General features: G+C 40.6%; 1 protein-coding gene across 1 annotated transcript; it reads left to right on the forward strand.

Annotated features, from left to right (window-relative positions):
- The first annotated feature begins 1680 nt into the window (after positions 1-1680).
- On the forward strand, positions 1681-18783 carry MASTL (microtubule associated serine/threonine kinase like). Its single transcript, XM_039549892.1, has 12 exons — positions 1681-1908; positions 2601-2738; positions 4245-4384; positions 5132-5220; positions 7042-7148; positions 7496-7631; positions 8219-8391; positions 9576-10811; positions 11604-11742; positions 15026-15139; positions 15226-15327; positions 16748-18783. The coding sequence occupies exons 1-12, from the start codon at positions 1714-1716 to the stop codon at positions 16903-16905; spliced, it is 2727 nt and encodes a 908-aa protein (XP_039405826.1). The 5' UTR covers positions 1681-1713; the 3' UTR covers positions 16906-18783.
- Positions 18784-21112: the final 2329 nt, after the last annotated feature.

Raw genomic sequence — 21112 nt, forward strand, 5'->3', positions numbered from 1 at the left:
TGCTGACCTCTGCAGCGACAGCTCTTTGCTGGTGCACAGGCTGCAACAGAACAATTAAAATCAGTGTGAATGAAACATGAACAGCAATGTATATGTGAAAGCAACATAAAAGCAGTAAGGCAAGGGTTTAAAGCTGAGAGCAGTAAAACTGGTAAACACTGAGGGCTGTGCAGTGTAAACAGAGCAGAAGGCCTGTGCTCTGGGAACAGGAGGATGGCAGCTAGGTCAGAGTAAATTGTAAATGCCATCCCTGCCCCTGCTGTCACAAGAGGGAGGCAGAATGTAGCCATGGAGATACCCAAAATAAGGAAACCAATTGCAAAACAACCCTGCCTAAGATAAATAGCAGGTGAAGTAATCAAGAATTGGTGGGAAGCAACAGATTACATTAATATAACTCCTGACCAGTAATGACCCACCCAGGGAGCAGTTTGCCATCACCAACCCAGAGAATGCCAAGAGACAGTAAGGGATGAACAGCAACAGTGATAACTGGACAGGGCGTGTTCTGTGGCACACAAGGCCTCCCAGCTGTACCATCTGGACACTGGTCTTGGACCTATCAAGTATGCAAGTGTGAGAAAATCATAGAAACATAGAATATTCTTGAGTTGGAAGGGACCCATCAGGATCATCGAGTGCAACTCCTGTACCTGCACAGGACACCACAACAATCACACCGTGTGCCCCAGAGTGTTGTCCAAATGTTTCTTGAACTTAGATGTGAGTGAAGCATGAGAGAAAATGATAATGTGGGCCCAAAGTCAGTTGTTTCTTTCTAAATAAATATTATCTTCCAGTTCCTTATGTCTCACACTGTCAGGAAAATCAATCCACAAACACCAGAGGTTTATGTCGAAAAAAGAGACAGAGGAGTCCTATTACTTTATTTAGCTAGAGGGAGACACCATGGGGCATTTCCCATGGGGTCTCTCAAATTTTTGGAGGGCGCAGCCTCCTATTTATCCTAATTTCCCAACCGCATTTCCCTCTCTCTTTCCCCATTGGCTGAGGTACTCGAGAGGTACAGACTTCCCAAAATGCCTAATACCTAAGACTCCCTTCTAACGTATAATACCCCCCCCTTAATTTTAATTCTTACAGAACTTATGTTTCTTCCCGTTGTTTCTTTCATCTCTCAATATCCAATTTCATTTATCAGCAGACCTATAGTTTATTTGTAAAGACAAATTTCTTTCCATTCATCAATCAGTGGAATCATTCCCATTGTTTCTTTTATCTCTCAGTACTAGTTTTATCTTCCAACAGGCCCACAGCTTGTTTGTAAAGGCAAGTCCCTCGTTCCTTTCAACACCAAGCTCTGTTGAATTCCTACACCTTCAAGCCTCCCATGGGAATGAGGGAACAGTACCTGCTCCCAGCAAGTTACAACGTAGTGCCAAACAGGACACCTAGATGACCACCTGGGCAGCGGTCAGCCAGCCCAAAGGCGTGTGGACAGTCACGGGCACGTTCCGAGCGCGGCGCAGGACGGGCCGACCCTTGGCCGGGGAGCCGCCACAGCCGCCGCCACAGCCGCCGCCACAGCCGCCGCCACAGCCGCCGCCACAGCCGCCGCCACAGCCGCCGCCACAGCCGCCGCCTCCCGCGGCCGCCGCGCGGGGTCTCGCGAGAGTGCCCGCTGCCCGTTGGTGACGGCGCGGGCGGGGCGGGGCCGCTTTGAATCGCGGCGGGCCCGGGGCCGGCTGCGCCATGGCTCTGGAGCGGCCCGAGGGAAAGCGGGCCGGTGCTGATGGTCCCGGCGCCGCCACAGCCGCCGGCCCGAGGCGCGTCGAGGTGCCCCGGCCCCCCTCTATCGAGGAGTTCACCATTGTGAAGCCCATCAGCCGCGGCGCCTTCGGGAAGGTGTACCTGGGCCGCAAGGCGGGCCGGCTCTATGCAGTGAAGGTGAGGGGTCGCCGGGGTCGCGGCGTTGCCGCCTCCGCTCCCGAGCAGTCCCGTGCGGGAAAGGAGCGCCCCAAGGGGACGGGGAGGTGTGGCCCCGGCAGGAGCCCCCGGGTCTCGGCGAGCGGCCGCCGCTCGGGCACACCCGGTGCCCAGGGACGCGCTGTCAGCACGGCCGTGTCCCGCTCTCCCCTCGCTAAAGCCCTGGAGGGCTCGGTCAGGGGGCCTCTGATAACGACAGCTGCTTTTATAAGTACTCCAAAGAAGGGGAAATAACGACGAAAACCTCAAGCCGCCAGAGCGCTGCTGGCTTCTCGCTTGTAAACAGTTGCCATAACTGAGCCCCCTCAGCTGCTGCACCTTCCCGGGGGCGAAAGCACCCCATCTTGGGGGCAAGACGAAAATAAATTATAAAAAACGTTCGTATTTAAAAAAAAACAACAAAAATCGTTTTGTGTTGTTACACCAAGGACTAAAATCTAAGCTTGTCATTAGTAGGAACTTTGCCAATTATTTGTGCGAACTTGACTTTGTGATTAAGAGGCTTATAACAAGTTGCACAGTACACAAAGAATAGGAAACGTAAAAAAAGTAATGCATAATAGGCGTTTCTCTGCAGAGCTATATGTCTATACCTGGTTTTATCATTAACATTTTAAGTTTAAAGCATTTGTGTACTCTGTTTTGTTTTTCAGGTGATGAAAAAAGCAGACATGATCAACAAGAATATGGTTCACCAGGTGCAGGCAGAGAGGGATGCGTTGGCTCTCAGTAAAAGTCCATTCATTGTGCACTTATACTACTCACTTCAGTCAGCAAACAACGTCTATTTAGTGAGTAAAAAAATGGCTGTGGTGTTTTATGGTAGTCTTGAAAATTGAGTGTGTACTGTAGTGATATCTGAAAACATTTTTTTAATGGTATTCCTTAGTCACTTTTACATCTTTCTCAGAGTGGTTGAACAAGTAAAATATTTCTCTTCCTCTGGTATCTTTGGGCTCTTTCCACCCATGTTCCCCTCTGTTACAGGAGAAGCTTTTCTAATAGCTACTCTGTCTTAGGATGTGTAGAAGTCTTAGGGAAAACAAATCATTCTGTTCAAGCAGAATCCAAGTGACTGAAAGGTACTCCATGGCTCACTTAAAGGAAATCTATTTGACTTATTGCCTGTGGTCAAATTTTGTTTTGGTTGTTGGCCTACATGACAAGATGATAACTGAGTGGTAGAACTAAGTACTGGTCCACACAGAGCACTGTGGAGCACAGCAGGACTTGTGTATGGCTTTATATACTGCCTCCACATAAGGATTCAGACTGTCTGGCACAATTTGTGTGGATTGCTGTAAGCACACACAGGGGACAGCTTGATGTAATTTGGAGATAAGGTTGCTATGCACTCCTATAATGCATTTTGAGTGTAAACAAAGGCTTCTTTTTCTGGAATCTCTGAAATGATGCATGGAGTAAAGGACTTCAGGGAGACAAATTTGTAAAGGAGATGCTAGAATCATGTCTGAGTGTGTGTGCGTGTATATATATACACAGATATAACGAATAATATTGTATTTTGGAATGTAAGTACTGGTGAGATTTCCTGACCAAAACCCCGTAAATGCACTCTTGGCATCAAAGAGTGAGTTTCAGAAGCCATGCTGACTTGTATTTTATTTTGAATATGACATGGGCCATCATAATGTGTCTGCATAATGGCTTATTTGACGTGTGTATTCTTTTTACTCTCTTTTTCACGTGTTTTAAATGCACAGTAGCTCTCACTGTTTGCGTTTTTGACAATTTGTACTTATTTCATAAAGCTTAGGTCTGAATTAAATATTGTGTATAAATGATTGCAAGACAAAATACTGAGATACTATGATTTGTATAGAACAGGTGTTCTTTGGCTTCAGGCCTTGAGTTTCACAGTACTTTGCATTTCATTTTCTGTAATATAGAAATACACAATGTTAAATATATATTAATATACTGATACAAATATGTTAAAATACATAATATTTAATATAGAAATATATAATATAGCATTTTTGCTGTAGTCAGCTCTCAAATAGCTGTACTCAGCTTTTTAATTAGCTTCTAAGAGTAATCTAGGCAAATAAAATAAGCAAATGGTCTACAGAAAGAAAATGTTTCATGTCTGCTGTTACTTGAAACTTTGGTTATTTTACCCAAGTGAAAAGTATTGTGTGGGAAATGAGGTTTGCACAAAGGTACTTCTATCTGCTTCTGCTCCTTGAAATAATATTTTTCTAGGGGTGAAAGTTACTTTGTATTCTACTTGCAATTTTGAAATGTGTTTTAAATTTAAAATGCTTGAATGACAGGTGATGGAGTACCTTATTGGTGGAGATGTCAAATCTCTTCTCCATATTTATGGATATTTTGATGAAGAAATGGCTGTTAAGTATATTTCTGAAGCAGCATTGGCTCTTGACTATCTTCATAGGCATGGAATAATCCACAGGTGAATTTTTTTTTTTTTTCTAACAAATAAGTATTGGTAGTTTGGGGTTTTTTATTTTTCCACTCTAACACATAATGGTCACCATTTCATTGTGGCAGCTTCCACAGGTACCTCATTTGCTAGAGCTCCTGAAAGCTCTTTTTGCACTTGTGCGCTGCAGCGATGTCGTGTAACAATGGCTAAAGTCAAATCTGTCCATGTGTGCTGAGCACACAAAAGCATGCTGCTTTCCCTTGCCGGCTCTTTCCCAGTCCAGTGGTGTATTAGCAGCTGTGATGGTTCAGGAACCCTCTGGGTACTGCACTCATGTGCCTGTAGGACAAAGGGACACTGACTACCCTAAAGCTCCCCCATAGTGAGAGTTCTTTTTGCATTCAGCAGTGCTACAGAGAACACACATGAAAACTTTTACTAGGGGTTTGCTTGTCACCTGTAGGAGCTGCAAATTAGTAAATGTTATGATGGTGGTATTTGTGAAGGTTACTTGTTGAGCCTGCTGAAACACAAAATTTGCAATTCTTGACATGCACACTGGTTTTTACAAAGCCTGAGATGTTTGTGCCATATTTAATGCTAAATATATTTAATTCTTTTAGTGTGTTCCACAAACTGGAATCTTCTGCTGGCTAAGAGATGTTACTGTGAAACAGCTCTAACCAATGTTTTGTATTGAGTGTTTCTGGTCAGTTAACTTTTAGTGTTACTCAGTGCTCTTTTTGCTGACTTCAACTATATTCGTATTTTCAGAGATTTGAAGCCAGACAATATGCTCATTTCTAATCAAGGACATATAAAGTTGACAGACTTTGGGCTATCCAGAGTTACTCTGAACAGAGGTAAGAGTTGTCCCTATCCTTTCAATTATATTAAAATGTATTTTTGGGTCACATTTCTGTGTTCTTGAATGCTTTGCATCCCTGTAGAGGGCAGCTTTCAATTGAATAAATGTACATGCTGGAGTAATACCTGATTTCTCATAGGTAGGTACTGATTAGCTATGTGCTAGGAAAGGGTCTGCTCTTTGCATTGCAGTTTGGAAGGTAAAATATTTATTCTTTGGGACAAGAGTGTATGAAATATGATCTGGAGCCCTTTCTTTGGAGGGATGTGGATTTCAAAGTTTTCTGGAGTCCGCTAGGAGATTTCAATGGGTGAATGAGTAATTCTGGATTGTTCCTGTTTCTCTGACTAATTCTGCCCTTCAGTTCATGTCTCTCAGTCCTTGTATATATTAATTTCCAATAAATTAACTGGGACATTCCAGACATTAATTTGAGGGACGGGAGAAGGTGCTAAGTCCTTAACAGAAGATTAGATCAGTGCTTTGGCATCTGAACATTCTCTTTTCAAGAAGCAGAAAATATAGCTGAATAGTCATGACTATCTGGCACAGGCTGCAGGTCTTAAGGTGAGTAGCCAATTTCTGAACTGGTTTGTACCTCCTAAGCCAGATCATCCAAACTTATGCTGCACAGCACCAGTTTACGTTTTTTGAGACAGCTGCTGGAGGGTGCATCCTTTTTATGTAGTTAAAGGAATGTAGAAATTCAGAGTTGTCTGTGGAGTTTGATTCATGGTTTTAAGAATATAAAGGAAAATCCTAAGTGTTCTGTATTTTTTTGATATACTGCTTTAACTGATGTTCTAATGGGACAGGTTATTGTGTCTAGTTGAACATTATATGGAAGCTTTAAAGCTACTTACTGCTAGTGAGCAAAAAAAGGTAACCAAGGTTGAATTTTCACCTATGAAAAAATCTTCCGTAGCTTTTTTGAGATGTCTTTTGGAGAGTGTTATGATCCAGTTTTAAGGTTCTTAGAAATGCCTCTGCCTGAATTAAGGTGCAAATGAGACCATATGCAAGTGACATAGTAAAGGTTTTATTTGATGTTAAATATGAGAGAGAAAGAAAGAAAGGAAGAAAGAAGTAGAAAATAGGTGGAGGGGACAGAAAGAGTGACAGGGACAGAATAAGGAAAATATCGCCACTCTGTGGATCCCAACAATGTCTCCAGCTGGTCTTGTGGTGGTGAAGGTTCCCCCCAAAAGGCAGAGTCCGATGGGTATATCTGCTCACAGCAGACTCTGGGTCTGTTGCATCACGTGCAGACCTGTGGGGCAAATCCTCTCACATAAATGTCCTGTGGATGTGCCCTGTGGGGTTGGGGCTTCCACAGCTGGGCTGGTTTGTGTAATCGGAGGATGGGTGTTTATTGCCTCTCACCAGAGGTTGCACCATGCACCCAAAACCTCCTCCTCCCCCCTCGGCTGGGGGGAGTCTGTGTAAACCTGGCTTCTGTGAGCTGTGCTCTCCCCCCACCCCAAACTCAGCTGGGGACAGTTGCAGCTGGTGGCTTTGGCCTTTTGTGGATGCATACCTTTCCCTCAGCTGATATCAAATTAGAAAATGTAATGCTTTTAGCACAGTATGTTGGAAAAGAAATTGGACTTCTACAACTTCTGTATGTATAAATTTATGGATGTATAGGAAAAAACAGCTTGGGTTGAGTAAGAATGTACAGGTAAGTCTTCAACTGAGTATGTGACTAAATTTTTTCTTCCTCTTCGTGAAACTGAAGTAAATGTCTGTAACTTTGCCTTTGTTTAATATCAAAATGAAAACCTGACCTATTTGATTTTGGTTTTTTTCTCTGTAGAGATAAATATGATAGATATCCTTACTACCCCATCAATGGCAAAGCCAAAACAAGACTACTCACGTACTCCAGGACAATTGTTGTCTCTTATCAGTTCTCTGGGCTTTGTAAGTAATTTTCACTGTCTTTGAAGTACTTCATCCTTTTAGTTTATTTACTATCTTAAATTCAATATGGATTTCAATTAATTCAATAATTAATTAAATTAAATTAAATTCAATAATTCTTGCATCTCTTTTGGCAGCTGCTGAAATGACTTACGATATGTTTAGAGTACTTTGAAGTTCTGAAGTGATTACCTTGGACTGTATTTTGAATTGCTGACTTGTAAATGGGCATGGCCAAGCTCCAATGCAAATATAATAAAGAATGGGTGAAGTTACACTCTCACTCCTAGATTGAGAATTTGTTCAGACTTCATTAACTTTTAACTGTGCTTCTTTCTGCTTGTTAGTATACTCCTCCTGTTGGAATGAAAGTGCCAGGGCACAATTCAAGTCAATCATCTGACAGTCTGCATGGAGTGGTTTCTCCTGTACCTATGGCCCAAAAGCAAAATACCCCTCTTTCAACTAAATTGTTCAAAACACGTGAGTATAGCAGGCCTTGTGCTGAGGAATACTCTGGCTGTAAGATTGTGGTCTTTTAATTTTATGTGAGTAGCTTGGACCCACTTCATAAAAAGTGTGATTTCGTTGGTGTCTTGCTGTCCACCATTCCTCCAGTGCCTTACATCTGACATGTGTTCACTGACTCTACTTATGTCATCTTCTGAAGTGGTTTTGTTTGGTTGGATTTTTTCAAATTATGACCCCTGAATTCAAAATTATCGTTTAACATTTTGCAGGAATAGTGTCAGTTCTTGGCATATTTTCACTGAAAATTGTTTAATGTAGTATGGTTTCATTTAAATTGTCTTATCTTGCTGCTTTCTCATTTCTAACCTGAAATGAGAAAGAAGGCAGCTATGCTGCTAATGTTTGTACTGCTTCTACATTCTTGGCAAGTCCCTAATTCCAAAAATGCGTGAATTGACTGCAGGAAAGATGACAAGAGAAATTGTTGTCACACATAGTGTTCCATAGCTTCCTTTGATGTGAAAGCTTAACATAGTGTGAAGTCAGTCAGTATTTGTTGTCTGTTTGTATCAACATTTGAATTTTTTTTTTCTCTTAAGATCTGGATAATCCTCAATTGACACCTGTGATGCCAGTGAGAAGTTTAACTCCTACTCTGCTTCAGTCAAGAAAAAGGTTTGGTACCTCCAGTGCCAGTAGTCAGTCTCACACATACCTGTCCAGTGTGGAATCAGAAAACTGCAGCAGCCCTAAGTGGGAGAAAGACGTAGAGGTCAGGACTGTTTCATCTTCCCACTCTCAATTAAAATTAGTTTGTACTTGTGTATGCAGTGTTGCAAACGTCTTCTACTTACTTGCCTCAGTTATTTCAAGTGTTGAGAAACTTTCCTAGAGTAGAAGAAACAGGGGTTATGATTCCTGTTGAGGAGGGTTTTGGATCAAACTGATATAACCTTTTTCTTCGAACAAATATTAGTCCTCTGCAATATAACAGGAAAGGCAAATGCTATTGAGCCTGCAACAAAGGAGTGAAAGAGAAGGCTTCACTGACCATCACTGGTTTAGCCCTATCCTGCACAAGGTGGGCATTGCTGGGAGCAGTGGCTATTTGGAAGCTGATCTTATCCCTATAGCTTTATTTGCTCAGCATTGCAGACAAAAGAATTTCTTCAAAACACAGAACTTGGGAAAATAATAAAATACAGTTCAAACTTCTACTAGCTCTTAAACCTGAAAGAGTTTAATGATTTTATTACTGAAGGGTTTTGTATCAACTAATCTAACACCAATAATTACAGCTGATAATATTTTATCCTAAAATATTTTATCCTATTTTAAACTGTTATTGAAATTCTGCACAAACACAGACCTAAAAGAAAATGCTGCTGTGCTATGTAGTTCCTTGCCATGATTCCTATTTAGAGCATACAAACCAACTTATATTTAAAACAATTTATTATTCTGTATCTATCTGTTTCTTAGGCCTTGGTTTTGGTATTGTACTATCAAAACATTAGTAATATCAGATTTTCCTTTTGTCATCTCTGACGTGTAATATACCACAGGGTAGTATGATGGGATTCTTTCCTTTGGACTTTCTTGGAAATGGAAAACTTCGTAGCTTAACTTCTTAACGTAAAATCACTAATAAAGCTTCAATTGCTCTATTGTTTCATCCTTAGGCATTTAAAAATACAGTATTTTCTGTTGTATTCTAGCAAGCTTATTTTATGTTCTTAAAAGAAGCCCAATTATCAAGTTACCCTTATTTGGTTTTGACTTTCGTATTTTGAACTATGGTTTTTCACTGGTAGTAGTTAGAAAGAATGAGTAATGCTTGCAAATCTGCGTTTCATTATGGAGGTTGTAATAAAGTATTTCACACGTATTAAACATTGATATAGTGCTGTAATTGTATTTTTCTTGATACTCAAAACTTAATGTGCTCCTTTGCAGCAAAGTGAAGATCAACCTTGTTCTACAACATGCAAAACCAGTAACAGTGGGTCAGCTCTCCTTTCAAATGTTATGTTGCCAAATAGCAAAGGTATTGAAGTTTTAAAGAAAAAAGAACTTGAGTCTGCCATTTCTCCCATTTGCAGCAATGATTCTGGCAGTAGGCAGAAGCTGGGAAGTGAACATTTGAATATAGCAGATACTCCCGTGAGCACTCTGGGTGTGAAAGGCATAGTGAGAAAGTGTATTTCTGAAAATAAGATTTGGAAAGAAAAAGTCTTTGTAAATAAAAGAGACATGACTAATGAAACAGCAGAGACTTCCAGTCTACAACAGTCCCCTTCAAGGCAGAATGAGCCTGTCAAAGAGGAAGAAATGTTTGAAAAGCCAGGTGTAAAAAGAAGCTTTGAATCAGTTGACACTAGTCCTTGTCAGGAACTTAACTATGTTAAAAAAAGCAATGCAGAATATAAACGTGGCTGTCAGATCTCTGAATTTCCAGCAAACAAAGGGACAGGTTTGACAACCGAAATTCAGTCCTTAATGCTTTGTAATGATGGATGCCTGTGTGACACCTGCAAAAGCAAGGAAGAAGTTAAGAGTTTTATTAATAACCAGGAAACAGTAGAAAGATTGCTTACTCCAACTGTAGCCAAAAATCTTCTGTGTGATCTGGATGCAGACTGTGGAAAGGATGATGAAAAGGAGTACATGAACTCAAGTTTTTTAGGCACTGACGATGAAAAACCTTTGGGAGTCTTCAGTGCAGATTCTGACTTACTTCCTGAAGTGTCTGTTACAGAAAGCCATATAGAAAAGCAGCTTTTAGATTTGGACAAAAGTGTTAAAGACCTCTCCTTTGAGGAACCAAAACCTGAAGCTGTGCTAATAACATCATCAGAGTCCCGAGATGCCTCACAGATCGGAGAGGGGGCACATACAGTCCAGGACTGCAAACCATTACATCAGATAAAGGATAATAACCAGAAACACGTGGAAGAAACTTACCTTGACACAGTATCTTCTCCTTCAGAAAAGATGATGGAAGCACTGAGTCTCTTAAAAAAAAATGCTGTTGTTTTTCGGAGTTATAATAGTCCAATCAATATATCTAATGTATCTGATCCATGTAGCATGGCTTCCTTAGATATAATGGATCTTTCACCTGCTTGCAGTGGCTCTTACCCAACAGCTATCACTCCATTACAGAAAGGAAGACCATATCAGGTCTATCAGGTAGGTAAGGAGACAGGTAGAAACTTTGTGCATGCATTGGACATTAGGGACCTGAAATTATTTCAGTTGTAAATTTAGGGAAAACTTGAGTAGTTTGAGGTAGTCTCAAAATTACCTTTGCAGACAGGGTTCATTTACTGCACTTGTGTGGCCAAAATGATAATTTCTGTAAGAGTTTAGCAGTAGCTTTGTGTTCACTGTTTGCCTTTGGCTCAACAGGCATTGACTGTCCATCCCTGAGACATCTTTGTAGTTACAGTGAACAAAGCCTGTGCTGTTTTGTCTCATTCTGCTTCTAGTGCAGTGTAGTGTTTACTGTGAGCATTATAGGTTGTGTAATGTAATGGGAAGTCTTTGACTATTTTTTATCATTTTTCATCCTGCACCCTTCCCAGGACAGTCTGTAAATGCTGTTCAGCTGCTCCTAACTGCCACTGTACCTGCTACTTTCTCTTTTTTTATGCTGGTAAAAGTGATGGTGTAATGTATACTGTCAGATGCCAGTTAAAAGCCTATTACAAAGATTGATGTAAACAGTGATAGCTGCTGTGGATGTGACACTGGAGGAAGAACTTAGGGAAAAGTTTCTCTAACAGTAGGCATCTTTATGCTTCAAGACTGTTGAGATAAAGCAATGGAAGCACATTTCACACATACTTTGCAGGGAATGTTTTGTAACTTGTTCTTGACTTGAACTTAAGTATCAATTATTACATCCATGACTAAACCTGGAGATGGGAGTTTCTGAGCTGGTTTTGTTTGACATCTGAAATCTTTGTCCCATCTTTTAAGACCCCTCTTCGGGGGGATGCTGGCACACCATACAGGACTCCAAAGAGTGTTAGAAGAGGAGCTGCCCCTGTAGAAGGTGAACGCATCCTGGGGACCCCAGACTACCTGGCTCCTGAGCTGCTTTTGACACAGCCTCATGGTAAGACAAACCAGCCATTTGTAAGTACTTGAAAGGTGACATCTTTACATTTCTAAATGTCACTAGAACTGTAAACCCTTCAAACAGTAAGATTGGGAATTCTTCAAAAATAGCTAGTGCGAAGCTTTTGCCATCATGAATGGCTGTGTTTGCTTCAGCTGCTCCTTCCATTCATTTACTGCTTTCTTGTAACTAGAGGTCTTGGTAGTCCATCAGTTTTGCTTGCTGGCAGTCAGCATTGGAAGCTGCTTTGGCAGCCTGAGACCTGTATGTGGCTTAGGAGTAACAACTTGGTCATCCTGAGTGTCCTTAAAGATTCTTTGGGATGGGAAAGGAGGAACTTAGTGAAATTTTGGAGTGACAGGATTATGCCTCCAGTTATTTTTAGAATGTCTTCTGTGTTTATTGATATTAAAGTGTTATGTGAAGCTAGACAATTTAATGAAGTTGCCTTAAAATCAGTTGAGTTGAGTGACCTCATGAAACACTTCAGACATCTGACAGGATCTTCTATATAAGGGTGCAGCAGTAGCCCTCAAATTTTTGGAGATCGGTTTGTTTGTTTGTTTTCAAAATACTGTACTAAAATAGCACAACTTTGAAGGGCATAAATTTCTTTGTCTCAAATTCTGAGATCCACTGAGATTAACAAAAAGTCTGAAATGGTTTTCTGCTAACTTGCAAGAAGCATTAACAAAAATTAAATGCAGCGTATCTATCTCCTATACAGTTGTTGAGGTATAATTGCATTTTATTTCCCTGTCAAAAGTATGCTACTATTTTGTAGAGCTACAAGTCTTGGGAAAATTATATGAGAGAGAGACCTTAATTGAGAGGTATCCTGTGGAACAATAAAATTCTGCTAATATAAATTAACTGAAACTCCATGAAGAGATTTAGCAATTTAAAATTTCAGAGTGTAAAAACTCTGAAAATACTAAACATATGTAGTTGTTGTTTTGCACTTCCATTTAGGATTCCTGGTTATCTGGCAGATGTTGAAATTGGATAATATTTTGGAAATGTAGTCAGTGCTACTTAGACAATGTGAAACTTGGTCACAATGTGATTTCTCTGTGGTTACTGGGTTTTCGGGACTTCAGTGAAAACTTGCAGAGTCTGGGGTTTATGTCAGGAAATTACAAATCTCCCATTACTTTCAGCAAAGCCAAAGGGTTTTTGGAACTCCAAATTTTCCCTCACTAAATATTTCACATGCCGAGATGCTTGTAAATGTACTTTTAATCCTAAATTAATTGTGTTACAAAACTATTTTATTTTTGTTTCTGACTTAGATTTAACATTACCATCTTTCTTTATTGTGGAATACCACCTTAGAAAAATATCTTCATTCCTATGCCTTCATATCGTACTTGATATTCAATGTTCGTATTTGTTATGGGTTTTTTGGCAATAATTGTAATATTTTTACTTCATTGTCTTTTCATATGCAGGGAGTCTCATCTCTGGTGAGTTTTCTATATTCTGTGCAGAACTGAAGTGTTCAGTGTAACTGAACAGTCAAAGTATAACTGGATTACAATTTCTGAGAACATTGTTTGGGTGAACAATGTTTCTATATAGAAAGACATGTCCAGTATTCCTCCACATAAAAATGTGTGATGTTCACAAGAGTCAGGAAACATCAGTATTAGTGTGACTAAGCTATCAGGAATCACACATGTAAGCAGGTACTTCAGAAAGAAAGTCAGCATTCTGAAATTGTGTAACAGGAGGTAAAGCCAGAGACTCTTTTTCTCATTGCTGCCTTTCACTTTATTGCAGTCAGTCTGATTTACTTTGTTTCTGGGCGAGGAAGGCTCAGGTGCTCAAGGCTTGGTGTTATTGCTTCTTTCAAATCGCAGAATCACAGAGTATCCCAAGTTGGAAGGGACCCACAAGGATCAAGTCCAACTCCTGCCCTGTACAGGGCAGCCCCAAAAGTCACACCTGTGCCTGAGAGCATTATCCAAATGCTTCTTGAACCCTTGTCAGGCTTGGTGCTGTGACCACTTCCCTGGGGAGCTGTTCCAGTGCCCAACCACTGTCTGGGTGAAAAAGCTTTTCCTAATATCCCACCTAAACATCCCCTGGCACAGCTTCATGCTGTCCTTGGGTCCTGTTTAGCAGGGATATGGTAGGAGTTAATCTAATTTTAGTTAGACTTTGTGTGGGAAAAATTGCTGCTGAAACCTGGTTATTACATTGTTCAGAGTTGTGATCTTATTAGACTTTGACTGGAGCTGGGAGTATTTTACTGAACATTCAAGTACTCTAACAACAGTGGATGTGAACTCAATGCTTTGATGTGCTTAGCTTGGTGGGGCACTCTTACTGCTGCTAAAAGTTGCTAAAAGTGTATTTATTAGATTACTGGTAAAACACTTTGGTTTTCAGCATTTCTAAACATTACTAAACAGTAGTCTTTGTGAAATGGCTCAAAACATTCATTTTCTTGGAGGTGTCTTAGGTTTTTTTATATGCCAGAAAAGCCAAGAACAATTAGATTTAGTTCAATTTTTTTTTTTTTAAACAGCAATTGTGGCATCTATTCTTTTTACAGTGGAGTGGGCATGGCTTGAAGATGCAGAAGGCTTAGAATGCATGCAGCGGTGTCTGGGATTGCTTTGGCTGCTTGTTTTGATGTAGATAATTAAGAGATTGGCAAAAGGAACAAACCCCTGGAAAGTGGAAAACCAGAACCATGTAATTACAGAGCAGAGATAGCTAGTAACTACACATTGCCCCAGTCAATTCAGTGTAATGGAAGGTAATGCCAGCTTCATGTGTGCTGGCTCGTTTCTGCAAGCTGTCTTCATGATGTTCACAATAATTTAGACAAATGAAAATTAGATTCAATAGTTTGAAGTTTGGGAGACTTTTTAAAGAACCGAGAGAAAGGCACAGGCGGCAACATGGAGTGTTCATCCAGACTCTAGAGCAGTCACGAGGCATCTGTTTCTTATCACAAAACAATCTCTTGAAGAGATTCTTGAACAATCTCTGATTTCTCTGTGATGGGAGTTGATAATTAGACTGTTACTAAGAGCCCTTTGGTTTTATCAGTAAAACCCAGTGTTATCTATATTGAATTAAGGAGCAGAGTGGCTTTAAAAAGCCTTTTAATATTTCTAATCTGCATGAATATTAAATACAACTTGTTTTGTCTCTTCATAATTTTCAAGAAACTTGCAGAATTTAAACAGTCCTCAGTTTCTGCTAGTCTTCAAGTCTTTGCAAGTATCATTTGTGTAAGTGTAATGATGTGGATTTATTTTACCAGGTTCTGCTGTGGACTGGTGGGCCCTTGGAGTTTGTCTGTTTGAGTTTCTAACTGGAATTCCACCTTTTAATGATGAAACCCCAACACAGGTCTTCCAAAATATTTTGAAAAGAGGTAATCTGTTTCATTAATCATGGTAACTATGCATTTCCAACATTTTATGGTTTGAGTTAGCAATTCATTTGTATCTTTGTCTGTAGATATTCCCTGGCCTGAGGGTGAAGAAAAGCTGTCTGATAATGCCCAAAATGCAATAGATATTCTTCTAACAATTGACACTACTAAGAGAGCTGGACTGAAGGGTTAGTATTAAAATTGTTCTTTGAAACTAATTGCAAATTTCAAAGTGGTGATCTCCTCCTGAAACTTTAATAAACTTCAGTGCCTAACTAGGTTCCATGTATAGTACCACAGAACTTAACAAGTTGTGGTATTTTCTGTATTTCTTGGGGGACTTTTCCTATTTGAACAAGGTAATTCTGGGGGTGGGTTGTTTTGTTGATTTTTTGGGGGTTTTTTTTAGATTGAACTTCTGTTTTGCTTTACTGCTGTTCTGCTATGCATTTTTAGTGTTTGACATCTGATGTACCAAAGTTTTCTCTTATCTAATTGGTATTTAGAATTTTTAACCTAAATGACATTGGGAACTTTGATTAAAAGATGATAGTTTGGGAGAGAAGCCTCCTACAACAAACAGTTAATTCAGAGAGAGTGTTTTTTTCTTAGGAATCAGTCTGTCTTTGCTGAATGCATAGAAGAATACGAAGTTGGACAATACTTACTATACAAAGTTTGCTTTTTTTTTCCCTTGTAGAAGGGCTTAAACATTTGCTATTGTTAACAGTGGCTATGTTTTATTTTTAAAAAGTTGATAACATGAAAGAAATTTAGAGTGAGATATTTTGGAAATAGAGAAAGAAGTCACTACAGAAGGAAATTACTATGGAAATGCTTACACATAAAGAGACTAAATACTAGAAGCTGAAATCAAACCAAATCAAATTAGTGAAGGCACAGGATTATGAATTAAGATTAAGTCAACAGAAAATCCTGTGGCGTTAGTATTTCCCAAAAAGCAATTTGAAAATGTTTTAGTTAAACACAAGTTATTGTCTTTATTTCTGGATTTTAGAGTGAAATCTAATTGCCTGTCAAGGACAGAAATTTAAAATAGATGACACAATTGTTTCTTCCACTCTGACCTTCTTCGACAGTCATTCTTTGTCAAGACTTAAACTATATCTGGCCTCTTTGTCCAATTTATAGTCCACTGAAGGGAAGCTGGATGAGTAGTTTTTAGGACAACCATTCAGTTTTTCTCATATCTAAGTTTCCATCACTGTCATCTTCTCTCCCCTCTCCAAGATGTGTGCTCTCCCTTTTATTGCTACAGCATGAAGCCTTTTGCACTGGGAAATCCCAGTTATGTTGTGCTGCTGTGCTTCTCTAAGTTCAATCTTTCTGGGTAAAGCAGCTTTAAAGCCACCTTTGGCTCTGTGCACTGTGTGGAACAGGTTCCCTGGATGGGGCTGGCAGTTACTTGTCATGCCAACAGTTTGATCCTACTAAAGTTGGGGATAATCAAAGCCCAGTTGCAATTTACACTTCTATGAACTTCTAAAAAGGAATATAGAGCAAATCTACTGACAGTTATAGATGAGGAGTCACTATGGGGCTTGGACATAAATAAGTTTATAATGCTTATGTGAACTTCTGTTTCAGAGCTGAAGCATCACCCCCTCTTTCACGGGGTGGACTGGGATAATCTCCAGAATCAAACTATGCCATTTATACCTCAACCGGATGATGAGACTGACACCTCTTACTTTGATGCTAGAAACAATGCTCAGCACCTGACTGTGTCTGGATTTAGCTTATAGCATCAAGATAAGTGAACATTCTCTGTGGTTTTGCACACTTACAGGTTGTCTTGTAACCCTAGTTTGGTCTTAGCTAAGTTTCCTGGCCAAATTTAGTGTGTTTCAAGTTACCAGTCTATTTTTATTATAGCTTCCTTTATTCTAAAGTGAAACTACTGTATGAAACTGGTATCAAGTGCCTTCATCCTACTTTTTATCTCACTGCACCTTACTAAGAGGCCAGAGCATTGTGTTTCTTGGAGCTAATAACTTTTGGCAATAATGGGGCTTTTTAATAGCAATCAATTATTCCAGTTAGGAAGTGTGGCATTATTTCCCAGCTAAACGTAATATGGAAAGGATATAAATGAATTCTAATTGTATCTAATTAATAACTTACCTATTGGTAAGTTCAGTGTGGTGACAGGCTGGGTTGGGAGCAGTCCTTTCTGATCAGTGTGAATATATAGCCACTGTGCAAAACTAGTCATTTCTATTCAAGATGGAAAATTGAAATCTTAATGCAGCATTGAAATGTCATGTCTTCTGTTTATCTTATTCCCCGGAAGGGACAAGAAGATACAAAAGTATTCCAAGTTAACACAGCTAGAAGTGGCACATGAGACTGGCAGTAGTTCCTCTGGTTATTATCCTTCCCTGGAGAAATGGGGCAGGGAATGGATACTTGGGGCAAGTCTGTTAAAGGACTGCTCTGCTCAAATTGTTGCATTGTAGCCACCTGGGCTGTAGGAAACTGGACTGAACATACATTTTAGTAGTAACTGGTTTTATATAGAAAATGCCCAGCGTGTATGTGCTCACTTGTGTCAGATGACAAGTGACAGGTGATTTTTCTGTTTTCTGACAAGTAGTATTCATACTGAAGCTGCTAAATATTGAAGACCATAATGTATTGCAGACTAACAGACTGTTCTGTAAACTCACAGCCAGAGACTGGGTTTTGACTAGAACATAAGATAGAAGTGTATATTCTGTATTATAAACCTGAATTAGGGGGAAGTATATTTAAATTTATCTTTAAATGCAATACAAAACTTCTGTCTGCTAGGTTCTAGAAGTTTATTTGTACATAATCCTGTTTAAATAATCTTCAGTATTTTTCTTGCATAGATACCTCTAACTTAAAGAAGATTTTAATTTTTCAGGTTTATACATGTTAGATAAAGATCATTTGTGCTAGCTGTTGTTGCCAGCCAAGGGCCATGTGCCAGAAGCCAAGCATTTTGGCACTGATTTTTGCCAAGTGGCTTTTGGTTTCGTGAACTGACCCTTTTTGTAGTGCTAGTGAGTTGTCCCTTCATTACCCTGCTTCCTGGAAGACAGGATTTATTGATGGAATTCTGAGCAAACATTGTCTGTTAGGCTTCCTGCTGTCCCCTCAGGTTGTTGGGAAAGGAATGGGGGAATGGTGAAGAAAAAGGAAGTTTCCTAGAAAGATCTAAAGAGAGCTGATTCTTAATAGCTCAGAACGACCAATCCCAGCTCTTGTGTGATAGCTCAAATTTGTGAAACAGAATCTTGGCAAGTTGCAAAACATACAGTGAATCTCACTCCTTGTGCTAAGGACTGCAGTTTCAGAAAACTTCTAAATTGTTCAGTCTCACTGAAATTGTTACATGATGGAAAAGGTGCAAACAAATTAATGCGCTACTGAAGCAGTATTCATAGACAACATTCTCTGAAAGTGATAAGAAGTTCTTTAGTGGTTTTCCTGTGTACAGTTAGAATGTATAAACCGGGGCAGGAGGGTACCTTAATCACTGGTATTTTATGCAATTTATTCTTCCATTTCTAGTAGTGTGGTTTAAGAAAGCAAGTCTTAGAAGAATTATCTATGATTACATGTTGAAGAAATAATATAAACTGAACACCACAACAGCTCTTTGTCTTCAGTGCTTTACAAATGGTTACACCTGTTGCCATTTGGCAGTATTACACATTCCCATCAAGGTGGAAGAAACTTTTTGCACTGATAAAATCTTTTCTAACCTCTTGAAATAGTTCTTAATCATCTACAAGGGTCAAGTAAGCTTCTATAAAAACTTTATTCTAAGATTGTGAGGTATCTGCCAGTTGATTAATGCAGTACAAAAACATAGACTATGTAGAACAGTAAATAAGCCAATTGACAAATATGAATGTTTATTGTAAAGTTATCACTACACTGCTGTCCAAAATTTAAATTTTTCCCAATTAGCCCTGAAGATATTGCAATACCCTGTTCTCTTCATTATCTTGTATTTATCCTGGTTATAGCAAACATGGAGTTGAATGTCAGATGTTGATTGTTGAGATTTGTGATGTGGTGTTGCGGTTCTATTAGATGGTAACATGCCATGACCTTCCCAAAAGTGCCTCCAAGGAAGCCTCTTGGTGCAGCCAGCACACTTGCACGCACACACAACAGACAGCCAGCTAAAACAGTCTGACGATGAATGAGCAGGAAGAGTTTTCGCATAGGGTTCTACAGGAGAGATTTAATGCATCCGCACTCGTGCAAGGTTTCAGAGAAGTCCTGGGGCAGAGCAGTGGGGGGTCCAGGGTAAGGGAACTAATCGAGAAACTCTGAGGGTGTATCAGGTAACAAGGGTTGTGGTGGCCAGTGGAGCCAACCAGGGGAGCAGAACTGGGGTACATTAACATAACAGAACAGAGCATTCTGGGGGGAAGCTTTTGAGCCACCATAAGCTGGAAAGGAACCTAGGACTTATCTCACTGTAGGACTCCTTTTGTTCCTTGTCTAGCAGACCCACCGGCCTTCACTACACCCCTTCTATATTAATTGAAAGGGCTTTTCCTAGGGATCTCAACAGCAAAAGTTTTAAGCAACTGAACACACACAAACAACTAAAATTATTAAAACAATCCATATCACAACTTTCAACAGGGCAGCTAAGCACCTCGTGAGTCCCCAGTCTCCCAGCAAGCCCTCAAACCACTGAGGTGGTTTTTCTTTCTTCAAGTCTATGATTAAGTATTTCATCTTTTGGATGCTGGCATGGATGCTTTCGCTGTATGTTCTCTTTGGGCTTCACTACCAACCAAGCATCCATGGCCAATGTTGCCAAGAGCATCCAGAAGAAAGTGGTGAGGCAGGTGCTAGGCATCATGGTGTTGGGTGCGGGTAGGGGCTCGGGTAGCTGCTTCTGTAGGGGTTTTCAAACAAGATTGTTAAAAAAAAATTTGCAAAGTTTCAGGAGGGGGGCCTTCCTTTCTCTCCCTCTTTGCATTTCCCTTTCTTTATTAATTAAAAGCCTGGGAAAAAGGGGGTGGTAGTAAGGTGACAGGGGTATGGGGTTACGTGGCTGAGGAAGGGGTAACAAGGAGTAAATAAAAGGGGAATGCAATGCAACAGAAAGCATCCCAATAGGGGTATTGGGGAGCGTGGGTGCGGGAAGGGCAAAGCAGAGGGGTGGAGGTAGGGAGTATTAGCTGGTGGGAAAGCAACAGGAGGATGAAGGGGGTAGGGATTACAATAATGAAGGCAATTTGGGAAAGACTTAAGGAGGCACCATAATAGTCGACACCTGGTCGATGTCGTGGTTAAAGTTCTGGTGACGGGATGGCAGGTCGGTGTCTGTAATGGAGATTTGCACTGTCTCCGGGCTGCATTTCTTTGGTCTTTAGGTTGTTGTTGGTTTCTGGTGGGGTTGTGTCCATGGGGGTAGTGTTTGCTGGGCCGGTGTAAGGCTTGATGTTCTTTCCTGGAAGCTACCTTGGGCTTGCAGGGATGCCCAGGGTGGCAAACACCAGGAGGAAGTGTCAGATGGTATCTATGGCCTTCTCTCTTGTGTGGAGTGAGGGAAACACTGCTCCCGAAAAGGTGTAGCTAAGGCCCACCCTGCGCTCTGCCTACACTGGGGCTGGGCACTGGCCTCTCCCACCGGGCTGGCGCCGCTCCCACTTTTGGGTTTGGGAGTGAGGGAGCCGGTGGGGAGGGGCTGGCCAGGGGCGGCAGCGGCGATGGGGGATGCATTGTGCGTGATGACGTGTACAGGAGAGGGCGGAGGGAGGTCGTGAGATTGCAAAATATCTGTTTCTCAAATGCTGCTGCTGGTGGTGTGGGCACCCTCCCGGTCGGTGAGAGTCTTTGGCTACACGGTGTTTTAGGCGGTCTTTTATAAAATGTCCAGGCTTTCTACAGTTAAAACACCTCTGCTTATCCCTTGATGATGCCACTAAGGCTTCAGCCACCCCTCTTGAGACC

The sequence above is a fragment of the Corvus cornix genome, chromosome 2 (genome assembly GCF_000738735.6).
Source record: "Corvus cornix cornix isolate S_Up_H32 chromosome 2, ASM73873v5, whole genome shotgun sequence".
Classification (NCBI taxonomy): domain Eukaryota; kingdom Metazoa; phylum Chordata; class Aves; order Passeriformes; family Corvidae; genus Corvus; species Corvus cornix.